The sequence below is a fragment of the Phocoena phocoena genome, chromosome 13 (assembly GCF_963924675.1).
Source record: "Phocoena phocoena chromosome 13, mPhoPho1.1, whole genome shotgun sequence".
Lineage (NCBI taxonomy): Eukaryota > Metazoa > Chordata > Mammalia > Artiodactyla > Phocoenidae > Phocoena > Phocoena phocoena.
The window spans coordinates 60,359,807-60,374,822 of NC_089231.1; the positions used below are offsets into that span (position 1 = coordinate 60,359,807).

At 36.1% G+C, this 15,016-nt stretch overlaps 1 protein-coding gene across 1 annotated transcript in view; it reads left to right on the forward strand.

Annotated features, from left to right (window-relative positions):
- ANKRD12 (ankyrin repeat domain 12) overlaps positions 1–15,016 on the forward strand; it is a 111,633-nt gene that overhangs the window by 27,601 nt on the left and 69,016 nt on the right. Inside the window, exons 2-3 of the mRNA XM_065889592.1 lie at positions 3,360–3,497; positions 14,716–14,863. Of these exons, the coding sequence (XP_065745664.1) occupies positions 3,411–3,497; positions 14,716–14,863 (235 nt within the window). The 5' untranslated portion in view covers positions 3,360–3,410. The remainder of the gene's footprint in view (positions 1–3,359; positions 3,498–14,715; positions 14,864–15,016) is intronic.

Genomic DNA, 15,016 nt, shown 5'->3' on the forward strand with positions numbered 1-15,016 from the left:
TGTTCTGTCTTATTTCTAATAGGTGTGGCTAAGAGGTTTATAAATTTTATTGATTTTTTTTTTTTTAGAAAACCAGTTTTTAGCCTCATTGATTTTTCTTTGTTTTTTAATTTGGATATATTATTGTTATCTTTCTATAATTGATTCTGTTTTGGTTTTTTTTTTGGCGGTACGCGGGCCTCTCGCCGCCACGGCCTCTCCCGCTGCGGAGCACAGGCTCCGGACGTGCAGGCTCAGCGGCCATGGCTCATGGGCGCAGCCGCTCCGCGGCATGTGGGATCCTCCCGGACCGGGGCACGAACCCGCGTCCCCTGCATCGTCAGGCTGACTCTCAACCACTGCGCCACCAGGGAAGCCCTGATTCTGGTTTAATTTCTTTGTTGTGTGAGAACAAACTTTGTATGATTTTAATTTTAAATTTATTAATGTCTGTTTATGATCCATGATGTGGCCTAGCCTGGTGAATATTATGTGTGTCCTTGAAAAGAATGAGTATTCTGTTTGTTGTGCAGATTTTTCTGTAAATGTCAGTTAGATCCAGTCAATTCAAATTGATGGCATTTTTTTAGTTCTTTTATATCCTTGTTGATTTTCTGTCTTACTGAGAGAGTAGTTGAAGTCTCCAGCTGTAACTATCAATTTGTTTATTTCTTCTGTCAGTTTTGTTGGTTTCTGCTTCCTGTACTTTGAAACTCTGTTGCTAGTTACATACCTGTTTAGTGAAGTGGGCCTTTTATCACTATATAATATGTAATGTCCCTCTTTGCTTTGAGATCTGTTTTGTCTGATAGTAATACAGTTACTCCAGCTTTCCTTTGATTATGCTTGCATGGCATATCTTTTTCCATTCTTTTACTTTTAACCTACTTATACCATTATATTTGAAGTGAATTTCTTGTTAGTGCATAGTTTGGTCATTTTTTTTCTCTCCTCTGACAATCTGTCTTTTAATTGGTGTGTTTAACATTTGCATTTTATATAATTATTGCTATGTTTGGATTAGGTTTATCATTTTATTATTGTTTTGTTTGTTCCTTCTGTTTTTCGTTCCTCAGTATCTTTTTCTGCCTTCTGTTGGGTTATTTGTACATTTTTAAATATTCAAGTTTAATTTAACCAATGTGATTTTGATCATCTCTTTGTGTGTTGATTGTTCTAAGGATTACAGTATATATCTTGGGCCCAGAACCTAATTATTTATTAAGTACGTTGTTGAATGAAGTGATATTTTTAAAATCCATTTGTGAGTTTTGTTAGTGCTAAAATTTTCCAAGTACAGTTATTATTTTTTTTAAATTAATTAATTAATGGCTGCGTTGGGTCTTTGTTGCTGCGTGTAGGCTTTCTTTAGTTGCTGCGAGCCAGGGCTACTCTTTCTTGCGGTGCACAGGCTTCCCACTGCAGTGGCTTCTCTTGTTGCGGAGCACAGGCTCTAGACACGCAGGCTCAGTAGTTGTGGCTTGTGGTCTCTAGAGCGTAGGCTCAGTAGTTGTGGCCCACAGGCTTAGCTGCTCCACAGCATGTGGGATCTTCCCAGACCAGGGCTCAAACCCGTGTCCCCTGCATTGGCAGGCGGATTCTAAACCACTGCGCCACCAGGGAAGCCCCAAGTACAGTTATTGAAAAATAATACAAGCTTTTTAAACATACAGTCTATTAATATAATATTATTACCACATTTAATTTTCTCCAAAAATATTCATGACAGTTCTTCATTCACCAGTGACTTGTTTTGCTTGGTCTACAAAAGGAGATAACTGCTTCATCTTCATAGTGTCACCTAGGTTAATGCCTGTTGATACTATGTACCTCGGTTTTGCTTCTGAGTCAGAATTTTTCTCTTTATATATGACTTGAAACTCTAACTCTGTAAGCTTTGCGTAGGGCTGGCTTTGAGGACAGTACTAAGTTTAAATGATTCCATTTATATGGTAATAGTAGAAACAGTTAAATGACCCCAAGGGAAACTTTGCCTCTTCGGTGTAGTGTCAAAATTTTTCCTTTGTTTCTTCAAGTTTGTTTCCTCCTCTATAAAATGAAAGATTTGAAATATTTGAACTGTGGCAGGTTTTTTTTGTGTTGCAGTATACTCTAATTTGGCTACATTCAGATTAATATAAACTAGTTTTAATAATTTATCAATTATCTCAGTTCATTTAAGGGTTTTTTGGTTTTGTTTCTATTGAAACCAAACAGATTTTAAAGCACCAGTAGAACAATTTGAAGAATATAGATTTTACTAATTTTCTGTTCAGGATGTCTGAGTTTTAATAATTCATATAGGTCCTAGAATGTAGCTTACTTATATCTATGATACCCATTTATAGGAAATTTATAGCATGAAGTAGTTAAAATTAGGCTTGTCAGTCATTGTGCTTCTTGTTGTGGCCCAGGTCCTGTTCCTGTTGGCCAGCAGCCTGTCTAGCCCAGTGCTGTGCAGTAGATCCTGGGGTCATAGAGTAGATAATGGTGCAGACTACACAGATGCACTATGTAGTGTGGTACCAACTTTAATTAATTTAACTTTCAACAACCATGTGTGACTAATAGGTCATCAGACAGCAACACAGGTCTAGCCTCATGGCTACCCCTTTTATATATAAAACCCACATTTTGGAATTTTTTCTGGATCTCTCAAGCAAAAACTTCTAGAAGAAAAAAAAAGAGCTTGTAAGAGGCTCTTTGACCTATTAAATCAGCTTGTAGAGGAGGAGACAGAAGGCTAAACAAGTTGGAAAGAAAATGATATGTAAAGTGATAATTACAGTATAGTATGATAAGGATTAAATCAGTGAATAGGTTGATAAAGTGACGGAATACCTGGGGATGTCTGGGGGTTCAGTGAATGAAAATAAACCACTCTGGGGATTTTAAGTAGTAAGGGCTTAATTTAACTTAAAATAGAATTCGTTGTAAAATTACTGATCACACCTATCAAGTTCTTGGTTGAGTCTTTAGGAATAATTTCCAGACCAATGCAGAACTACCAGAGAATCTGTTAGGAGCTCCTGCCACTGGAGCCATGCTGGGTGGGGTGACAAACACTTTGCCTCCACTTGGACTGCTGCTGGTTACCCAGAAAGCTGGAGGTTAGGTACTAGTCTAGAGAAGATGGGAAGAAATATAAAAGTAGTTCCCTTTTCAGTGACAAGCTGAATGGACTTGAGCAAGAGAACTTTAATTAGAAGCTCAAATTGTTAAATGAAAACTTACTTTAGGCTAGGATAGCCTCTCTGAGAAAATAAATTATCTTATAGAGACATGGAAGAAACCAAATTGCACTAATTGTGGTGCATAAACTTTAAGTAGATTTTATTGCATACGTATACAAATAATCCTTATATATCCATTCTTTGCAGATCCAGGATGAGAAGACTGATAAAAGAAGAAGCTAGTTGAACAGCTATAAGATGCCCAAATCTGGGTTCACAAAACCAGTGCAGAGTGAAAATTCTGACAGTGACAGCAATATGGTAGAAAAACCATATGGAAGAAAGGTATATGATTATGCTAAAGATTTGTTGACTCTTTGGAAATTGTGAAAAAGACTCCTGATTTAGTATTTTTATTTATTTATTTATTTATTAAAAACTTTTCTAATTGTAACTTTTATTTATTTTGTTTTACTTTATTTTATTTTATTTTATTTTACCAACACCCAGTGGCTGTGGTATCTTAGTTCCTTGACCAGGGATTGAACCCGGCCCTTGGCAGTGAACATTCAGAGTCCTAACCACTAGACCACCAGGGAATTCCCATGATTTCATATTTTTAGTAACTGCTCATAAAATAAAAAGCCGTATGGATGCCAGATCCTGGGAGTGAGATTGTTTTTCATTCCCTAAAATAACAAAATTACCAAGATCACACAGTTACTTGAGAAATGATCATGAGGCTGGGGATCCAAGACCTCACAATCATTTGTCATTTCTTCCCCCTGACTCCTGGTACTGAAACACACATACACAGTAGCCATTCACTTTTCCATGTCTATAACTTTGGATAAATTTACATAACTTTTCCAAACTCAGTATATCTCTCTGTAATAGAGGACAACAGTACTTTATAGAATTGTGACAGTGAAATGACTTAAGTATTATACTTAATACAATGCTTGGTATATAGTAAGTGCTCAATAAATGTTAGCCATTTTTGTTGTTTATTATTAGTCATTGCCAATGACCCATGATTCTGCCCTTTTACATCTATCCTTCTTCATTACTATTTAGTTTAGACCCTCAAAACCTTTATTTAGACTTCTGTAGTTGTCTCCTAAGTGGTCTCACTATCCCTAGTCTCTGCTTTATCTAGTTAGTTTTACACATTATCTTTGAATTTTTCTTTCTTTGGATTTTTCTTTTTTTTCTTTTACGTTGTTTTCTTCCTATAAGCCATTTTCTTGTTGAAGGACATCTGAAATGTTTCCAGTTTTTGGCTAATATGAATAAAGAGTCTGAACATTCATGTAGGATCTTTTTTGAACAGCTTTATTGAGGTGTAATTTGTATACCATAAAATTCATCCACTTAGTGTAAAATTCAGGGATTTTTAGTAAGTTTATAGAGTTGTGCAACCATCATCACAATACAGTTTAGACCATTTCCATCATTGTTAAAAGATCCTTAAATGCCCATTTGCAGTGTGTCCCTGTTCCCACCCCAAAGTCCAAGCAACCCCAAATCTGCTTTCAAAATCAACACGTAAGTTTTTAACTTTGTTCTTTTCAAAAATTCTTTTGGCTATTAAGGGTCATTTGCATTTCCATATAAATGTTGGGATTAGCTTGTCAGTTTCCACAAAAAAAAAGCCTGCTGAAATTTTTATAGGGATTTTATAGAATCAGTAGATCACTTTGAGTAGTATGTCATCTTAACATGTCTTGCAGTCCATCACCACAGAATATCTCTCCATTTATTTAGATTTTCAATTTCCCTGACCAATGCTTTGTAGTTTTCAGTATACAAATCTTGTACTTTTATTGTTAAATTATTAATATTTTATTCTTTCTGATGCCATTATAGATAATTTCATTTAGGATTTTTCACTGCTGGTATATAGAAATGCAGATATTTTTGTATACTGATCTTATATCCTGTGACCTTACTGAACTCATTTATTCTAAAAGTTTGTGGATTCCTTAGGATTTTCTACATATGGGATTATGTCATCTGCTTATAGACATAATTTAACTTCTTTTCCAGTATGAATACTTTTATTTCCTTTTCTTGCCTGATTGCACTGGCAGTCTTTGCTTTTGATTGCAGTGTTTAATCCACTCACATTTCATGTAATTATTGACAAGGTTAGATTTATATCTGCCATTTTGCACTTTGTTCTTATGTTTCAGGTCTTTTTTTCTCTCCCGTCTTTGCTGCCTTTTTTTAAAAACTATTTTTCAGTGTACTATTTAAATTTCTATGATTTTTTAAAACTATGTTTCTTAAATTATATTCTTAAAATGTTGATCTAGGGATTATAATGTGCATGCTAATTACTAGAGGTTAATATTGACTTAAATCCAGTATAATACAGCAACTTTGCTCCAGTATAGCTCTGTTACCTTCCCTTCCTTTGTGTTCTCTGTGTAGTATAGATTATATCTACATTTGTTATTAACTCAACAACAGAATGTTACAATTATCATTTTATACAGTCTTATTTTTAAAGAAATAAGAGAATTAAAGAGAAATATATATTTATACAGTTCTTTGTTTTTACCTACAGATTTACCAATTTTGGCACTCTTAATTTCTTCCTGTGAATTCAGGTTACTGTCTAGTGTCATTTCCTTACAATCTATAAGAATTTTCCTTAGTATTTACTGTAAGACGGGTCTTCAGCTGTGATTTCTCTCAGTGTTCATTGATCTAAGAATATCTTGATTTTGCCATTTTTAAAAAACAGGTTTTTTGAGATATAATTCACATACCATACAATTTACTCATTTAAAATGTAAAATTCAGTAGTTTTTAGTATATTTACAGAGTTGTGCAATCACCACCTCTCTCAATTTTAGGACATTTTCACATGAAAAAGAAGCCCTATGTACCCATTAGCAGTTACTCCCCATTCTGTCCCCAAACCCCACAGCCCTAGATAGCAAATAAATCTACTTTTTGTCTCTATAGATTTTCCTATTCTGGATATTTCATATAAATGGAATTCTACAGTATGTGGTCATTCATGACTGTTTGGCTTTATTTTGTTGGGTATAGAATTCTTATTTGACTTTTCCTTTTAGTAGATTGTCATCCCACTTCTTTCTTGCTTTAAGTGTTTCTGATGAGAAGTCAGCCGTTAATTGTGATGAATTTTTTTTTTCGTTGCTGTTTTCTCTTTTGTTTGACTGTAATGTGTTTAGGATCCCTTTGCAATTATTCTACCTGGGGTTTTTTGAGTTACTTGGATCTGTAGATTAATAGTTTTCATGAAATTTGGGGTGTTGAATTTACTGATTTTTTTGTTTGTTTTTGCCATCTCACATCTGCTGTTGAGCATACCTAATACATTTTCAGTCACTTTACTTTTCAAATCCAGTATTTCTTTGTAATTGTTCTTTATTCATATTCTCTGTTTAAGTCGTTGTTGTCATACTTTAATTCTTTAAACATTGTTTTCTTCCTCCCTCTCTCCCCTCCCTTCCTTCCTCTTTATAGACTTTGCCAAACCTATCTTGGCCCACTCAGAGAAGTTTCTCTTGAATACTTTTTTCCTTGCTTTCCCAGCTGCTGTAATTTTTATTGAAAACTGGACAGTTTAGGTCATATAGCAGCTCTGGATTCTCATTATTTCCCACCTAACAGTTGTAACTGTTCCTAGTTTTTTGTTTGTTTGCCTTTAGTAAAATGTCAGGTTTTGCAGTGTTTGTTACTTTGTCACAACCACTGGTGTCTAGGTTTTTGGGGGTTTTGTTTGTTTGTTTAGTCTTGCTTTACTAGGGGTTGCCCCATACCTACGTGGATTAGTTAGCAACCATTGGTTGGTCAGGCGTTGTGCTCAAACGTGAGCCAGTAAGCCTTACCATGAGCCAGTAAGGCTTCCACCTTCCACTGATAGATATACATGTGTGTTGGGGAGTGTGCTCAATGTTCAGGCATTTTTCAGGTAAGCCCTAGCATTTACTTTCTGTCGGGCTCACCCAGGAGTTCCCTCATGTGTGCAGGCTCCTCGTTGACTAAGGATGGTGTAGAGAGCTTGGGCCCTTGTAGACCTCCCCAGTGTGTGCACACAGTCTCCCTGTCAGTGAGTGAGGGGTCTGTGCAGAGCTTAGCCCTTCTCAGGTCTTCCCCACATACTTACCCTGTCTGCCAGGGATGAGTGCCAGGGATGAGTGGCTGTCTTATCTAGTGCCCCCGTGGCTCTCTGATTTCTGCAATCGCCCTGTTAAATTTCTGGCTTGTCTACTGGCTGTTGCTCCCCCACAGTGGGACCACAGCCGTAGGCTAATAGAACTATGGGGTTTTTTTCCACTCCATTCCTTTCCTACCCTGCTTGCTATTTTTATCAACGGAGTGACTGGGTGGTGGGGTTTTGGCCTTCTGTGTCAATTCAAGTTGACTCTTTGGCAGCAAAGATGCTGGTTTTCATTGCCAGCCCCACCCTGGAACTACTTCATGCAAACTAAGCATTAGCCAGGAAATGAGAACAACCCCAGGCAAGAATGCCGAAGACAATCACTCTTCTTATCCGTAGTTCAGCAGTTTTTCTTATTGAAAATGCTTCTCAATTTGTTGTTTTTGTTCGATTTCTAGAGCCTTGAAATGGTGGTTTTCGACAGTTTGTCCAGGTTTATAGTTATTCCTTGGAGAGATAAGTTGCCAGTATCTTCATTGTACTATAGACAGAAGTTTCCCCAAATATATTTTAATGCGCCAAATCTTAAGGAGCGTGAGTTCACTGATTTATTCATTTTATTCAACAAACCTTACATGGGATGCTTATTGTGTTGTGTGCCTCTCCTATGACCCTTGAAATAAAACAGTGATTGGTGGGACTTCCCTGGTGGTCCCGTGGTTAAGACTCTGCGCTTCCACTTCAGGGGGCATGTGTATAATCCCTGCTGTGCGGGGAACTAAGATCCCGCATGCTGTGCTGTGCAGCAAAAAAAAAAAAAAACAGTGGTTAAGGCGTGGCCTGAATCTTTATGAAGACTCTTAAGTAATTGCTCTATCTCTGTGTCTGAAGTGTTTTGGTCTCAGGACCCCTTGATACTTTTTAGCATAACTGAGGAGGCTAAAGGGCTTTTCTGTGTGTGGGTATGTCTGTTGACGTTTACACAATCAGAAATTAAAACTGAGAAAAAATTAAAATTTATTAATTGGTTTTAAAAAACAGTATAAGTGTTACATGTTAATAATATATTTTTATGAAACACAACTGTATATTCCAAGACAGTATCGGTGAGAAGAGTGTCATTGGTTTTGCAAATATCTTTAATGTGTGGCTTAACAGGAAGATAGCCAGATGCTCATCTCCTTCTGCAATCCGGATGTTCAGATATCTCTTGTCACGTAATCTCAAGGCTCAAATACACATTCTTTAGAGAATGAGAGAGAAAGATACACTAACATCTTAGTGTTATTGTGAGCATATTTCTGACTTCGCATTTCCCCTGAAATGGTCTCAGGGACCATACTTTGTTCACACTAATGAAAGTATTTGAGTGTACAATGATGGGGCAAAGGAGAGAAGCAGTCAGTTCTAGGATGTTCAGGGGTGGTCTCACAGTGGAAAAGATACCTAATCTGGATTCTCAAGTATGTGACTAGCAGGAAAATGAGAGTAAAGAGTAGACTTAAGCAGGAGATGTAAAAAAGACAAGAATCTGTTAAAGTAATGCATGCAGAGTTAGGATGTAGCCTGTGAAGGGTGGAGGGTAGGAGATAAGCATTAGACAGGGGCCAGTTCATTATGGCCTTGTGTTCCTTGCTAAAGATCTTGAAATTTATCCTGTAGCCAGTGAGCCAGAAGGGAAGGGCCATGGCAGAAGCCAGTTAGAGTATTATTTAAAAATCCAAGCAGAAGGCAGTGTGGGCAGTGGCTGTGGGGATAGAAGTGGCAGATCTAAAAGATATTGAATTACTGAAACTTGTGTATGTATAGAAAAAGTTGTCTGGGTCCACTCTGAAGTTGATTGGACTATTCCCTGAGAGGGCACTCAGGAAAAGGGACAGGTTGTTTGAAGAAGAATGTGTTTGGTTTGTACTTGTTGAATTCAGTTGATCATCGGAGCATTCAATAGAAGTATCAGTTAGATAGTATTAGTTAGATATGCGTCTAGAGGTAAGAACAGCTAGACTGGAAATAAATGTATGAGGATTTGTGGAAAAGTGATCTATAGGTATTGAGATGTCACCTAAAGAGAGTGGGGCAAGAATGGAGGAGAGCATACCCTGAGGAATTCAGATATTTTAGGAGTCAGGAGAGGGGGAGCAAGGAGGACAGAGAGAGAAGCAGAAGTTACACGGCAAAGAGTGGCGAGGGGGTCTGTATGACAAATGCTGCAACAGTTAATAGGAAAGACCAGGCCATTGTCAGTAGAGATACCTTACAGTGACCTGGGTAAAGGGGACCTCAGTAGAGTTGTGGGGACAGAGTACAATGTGAGATTTGAGGAAAGAATTATAACTTTTATTTCTAAATGCTTAAATATAGTGAAGGTTGCATTTGTGAAATTACATGTGAGCTACTTGATGTCAGTTTTTGGATTTGAATTTATAAGGCTAAGGTTGTTGAAGCTTATTTTCTTCTAGGTACTTCGTATTATTTTTTGAAGATTGCCACTAAATATGCAGTAGTCCTGACCATTGCCTTCATAACGGTGTGATTTCTTAAAACTATAGAGGCAAGCAAAAATCAAACACTTTTTACTAATTATTTCTATTAAAAATATTGCTTAGGTAAGTTAAGAATACTTATTAATCATTAGATTTATAAGATAAATAGGAAGAATAAACACAAACTATTAAATTCCTTAATTATTAAAAGTTGGCTTACCTAAAGGGATATATTTAACTGTTCTCAGTCTCAGTTTAATCATTCAGTGTTTTTTCTCAAGATCACACGTTTGTTCGGGTAATGGTCAAAAGCCCTTCTGAGGCAGTATGCGTGGTGCTTACTGCCATGCTTTGGGATTTCTGAGCAGCTTGACATCCAAAGCTGTTGTTAGAAGTAATTTTCTTTAGTTTTAAATAGATATTTGAACTGTTTATTTGCACCTTAAGAGAGGAAGAGCCATAACTTCCATTCCAAATTTCTTGCTTATAGACCATGTTACTACTGCTTCTTAGGACAAAATAAAGTTAGAAGAGAGGGAAGGAGAGAAGGCGGCATGAGCATCTTATTCATTGATTTGTAAAGCATGTTCTTAGGATTGTCTTTTCTTGGTGAGTGATTGGCCTTGAAACCAGCCTCTAGCTTCTGCTGAGTTTTTCCTTCCATAAAATTTTTAGAAATGAATATTATATAGCTGTTCTCTTATGTAAATACAGACCATATTTACAGCTTAATATGACACAGACATTGCTGTTATAAGATTCTGAATTTAAAAATAACCTGAACCAAAGTTTAATTTTTAAATGCATTTAAATAGACAATAATTTTAAATAATCCCATTCTATAGCAATATGCTTTTTATATAAAGTGCTTTTATTACCATGTTAAATATTACAATAGTCAGGGGTTCATCAAAAATGTCTCCTCAGAATTCTTCAAATATTTTATCCTTTCACTGCTAATCTGTGGGATTTTTTTCCCCATTGGTTTTAGTTAAAAATTTTTTCCACTGACATTTTTAGCTATAAATTAGCTATAATTTGCAAAACAAAATCTTTCATCAATCATTTTCTGATAAGCTAAAACCCGGGTTAAATTCATAAAGTGTGAGAGAGTGGATGTTAATGGTCTACCTTTCTAAATAGCTCTGCCTTATCCTTTTCATCATCAATATAGTTCAGACCTTCATTATCTCCTATCCCCATGATAACTGAGAACTTTTCTTTTATTATTCAAGTAATGTAATAATGTTCATTACAGAGGAATTAGAAAATGTATATAAGAATAATGAAAATAGAAATTGCCTTGTCTGAGATGAAGCATCTGAGGTTTTACCCTACTTGCAAGCTAATTAGTTTCATGGATTATGGCAGAAGACATGAGACTCCTGGGTCAGATAGAGAGGAAAGCATTTTTTCTCATAGCAATCGCTGTAGCCATATATCAGCATTTGTGCCTGTTCTCTGAGCCCTGTTTCTCACAAAGGGATGCAAAGAAGGCCAGGTGACAACTACATATACAGTGGATTGTATTATAGGAGAGGAATCCCAAATCTTTTTAATGGGCAATAAATCTACCTGACCTTTGCCCTAAAGGGAGAAATTATTTATTATACTGAACAGTGAACAGGTCTGATCTACCCTTTGCTCCAGAGGGAGACACTTTCTCTGTCTTCCAAGGCTATTCTCTATACAGATATCCTTGAAAAGATAGAATAAAGGGATTTAGTGCTTCTGCTTGCAAGATGTGCAGAAATGCAAGAGAGCTATAGAGAATTGTCTCCCAGCACACCTGTAATGCCATTACCCACAGATAGCCATTAACATTTTGGTTTATATACTTCAAGCGTTTTTTGTTTTTTTTTCTTTTTTTCTAGGTAAATTTTTACCTCTTATTTTTTTCTATCTTGAGTTGGTAAAGGCTACCAGCACATTGTTTAATATCAGCAGTGATAGAGGATCATTCTTGTCTTGCCATTAATACTTTCATTGCTATGTATGATAGCTGTTGTAGGTTATTGAAAGAAAATCATTAATATAAATGAAAAAGACTTAAACTATTTTAAAATAAAAAAAGTCTGACTCTGTTAGGTTTATTACGTCATGGATATGAAAGAAGAATGTGCCAGTGATTCTCTCCTGAATTGACAAGAGTATTTATACCATTTGATGATATAGAAATTTTAAGACAATCAGAAATAGCTATTTCTTTTGAAAGTTACTTTCCCCATATCTGAAAATAATTTTTATTGTTAAGATTCTCACAAAAACACTTTGTTCAAGTAACACTTTTAAGGGCAATTTTATTTTACAGAGAACAGAATAAATTGGTAGCAGGAATGAATATTCACACTAATCACCATATTGCACAGGAGAGTATGATTGATAAATTCTTGGGAACATTTTTCATTTAACATATTAAATTGGTTTTTCTTGTTTTATGGCATAGAACAGTATCTTTACTCACACAAGTGCAAGGGAGAAGGGACATCCTAATGTTTTTCTTAATTCTTTTTTTAATAACAAAGATTTGTATTTCTAAGGAAAATCTCTAGAACTTTGTTGGCTAACCATTTTACTAATCATGCCTTTTTGTTTCTGATTCTTTGACATCTGGGACCTCAGTGACCCTGGGGAGACTGCCCTTCCCAGGGCTACTCAAGTTCCCAGAGATAGTAAATAATTTATGTGTGACCACACCTTTCATATGCAAACCAACTAATCCAGGGTCCATCCCCAACCACCAACTATATCCAGCTCTCACACTCTGGGCCACTATCCCCCTGCCCTAATAACAGTCACACCGGAACCAGGTACCAGACAGCTAGAGAAACAACACCTATACCCTAGAGTCTGCTGAAATTATGCAAACTAGCCAACCCTAAACCTGCTTGCTCTGCCTTGCCTTTTTCTTCCTGTGGAAACCGCAATAAAAGCTTTGACTCACATTTCCTTCCCCTCTCTCTGCTTCCTGAACCTCCTAGGTGCTTCCCCCGGTGGCACCTCATGGTGCGGCATGCCTCCTCTTCTTGGGAGCTGTGAGTAACAAACTCTCTTTTCAGTGGCAGCGATCTCTTGATCTGTTGGCCTCACTATACCAGAATAATAATAAAATCGACGTTTTAAAACAACCTTATAAGCAAAAGGCATGCCTGTGAAGCTCCATTTCATTAGCAGAAGTAAGAAAACAGCTTAAGAGGATTTTCCTTTACACCTGGGAAATAAATACTTTTATTCTTCACTAATCTTTACCAGTTAAGATATAAGGAAGTCACATTCTCTTCCTAATTTGCTAATAGGTTTATCAAGAATGAATGTAGGGTCTATTTAGATGTTATTGTCACCTATTAACATCACAATAAGATTTTTCCTTTTGATATAATGAATTGTCTTGAGGTTTTCTAATAATGAACTATTCTTATATTCTTTGGGTGAATCCTGCTTGATTATGATATATTATCTTTCTAAGGCACTAACTTTGATGGGACAGTTTATTTAGGATAGTTTATTGTTTCATTTATTTCATAAGCAATTTAGGTATAATTTCTATCTTGAACCCTTCTTAGGTATTAGTTTTATTTCACACTTGTAAAATGGATTGGGTATCTTCTAATCTTATTTCTGTGTTGTAGTATTGTTTATATGAAATGGGAAATATATTTTCCCTGAATTTTTAATTTAAAACCTCTCATAAAATCTTCTGGAATAGGTACCCTTTTTAGACATAAACTCTTTGGCTATAGATTTATTGTTTTCTATGATCATTGGTCTATTCAGGTTTTCTGTTTCTTTCATGAGCCAGTGTTTGGTAATGCATGTTTTCCAAGAAAATAATCCATTTTTCCAGTCCTTAAAATTGTAATTGTATAAAAATGAATACAGTATTCTTTTGTAACTTTTTAATATCCCCTCTGGAATTGTATTTTAGGTCTCAATCCCAGTCTTTTTTTTTTTCCTGTTTTTTTTTCCCTCTTCATATTTTCATGATTAGACTCACTAAAAGCTTTATTATATTGCTCTTTTTTGTGTGTGTGGTACACGGGCCTCTCACTGTTGTGACCTATCCCGTAGCGGAGCACAGGCTCCAAACGCGCAGGCTCAGCGGCCATGGCTCACGGGCCCAGCCACTCCGCGGCATGTGGGATCTTCCCTGACCGGGGCACGAACCCGTGTCCCCTGCATAGGCAGGCGGACTCTCAACCACTGCGCCACCAGGGAAGCCCTATATTGCTCTTTTTGAATCATCTTTTTGTTGATAAATTCTACTTCTTAAAAAAATTAAGTATTTTTTTTATGCCCCTTCTTCCCGCTCTTCCTTCCTTTATTTTCTGGCTTGGGTCGAAAGCTCGTGTCTTCTACAGTCTGAGTCTACTCATTTTCTTCTGAAAATCTCTATGGTTATGATGTCTGTCATTTATTATCATAGTTTCATGCTCACCTGCTAGGTGATATGGCTTAGTTCTTAGTATCTAGCATGTTTTTCCAAAGGAGTTTTCATAGCCCAGTTAGATGTGCTGTATGTACCAATTCAGATGTTGGATCATAAGAGTGAACTTGGTAATTGCTGTAGGCATGAGGGTAGGATACTTTATCTAAATGAGTGGACACATGGAATTAATAAAATACAATCTGCTTAATTCAATCTAGACTGCTTTTTCTGATTTATATATTTGTTTATTGGTGATGATGTCTATCTTAGACATAGAGTTCCATTATATTCAAGATATTTTGTTTTATTGTTATTTTAAAATTATATTACTAAGTAAAAGGGAATATGAAATAAGTTAGAAAACACATTATGATTGTTGAAAGTGGGCCTTAAGGACATTGAGGACAACGATGGTTTGTAGTAATACTCTTTCTACTTTATATAAAGTATTTTTAATACTGTATTGCTCAGCTAATATTGTTATAAGTTTATTCATATTTAATTTTTTAATAGAGTAAAGACAAGATTGCATCCTATAGCAAAACTCCAAAAATTGATCGGAGTGATGTGGGCAAGGAGATGAAAGAGAAATCGTCCATGAAACGTAAACTTCCTTTTACCATCAGCCCATCAAGAAATGAAGAACGAGATTCAGACACAGGTAGGAAATTTTGTTGTTTTCTGGTAAAATCATAACCCTTCTTTCACTGTGATTTTCTTTCTCATTCCTTGTTCACTGCATTTTAGAGAGAAATATTTGTATTTCAGAATTTCAGGTTTATCATTGGGGCAGAAATTCATATATTCCTCACTC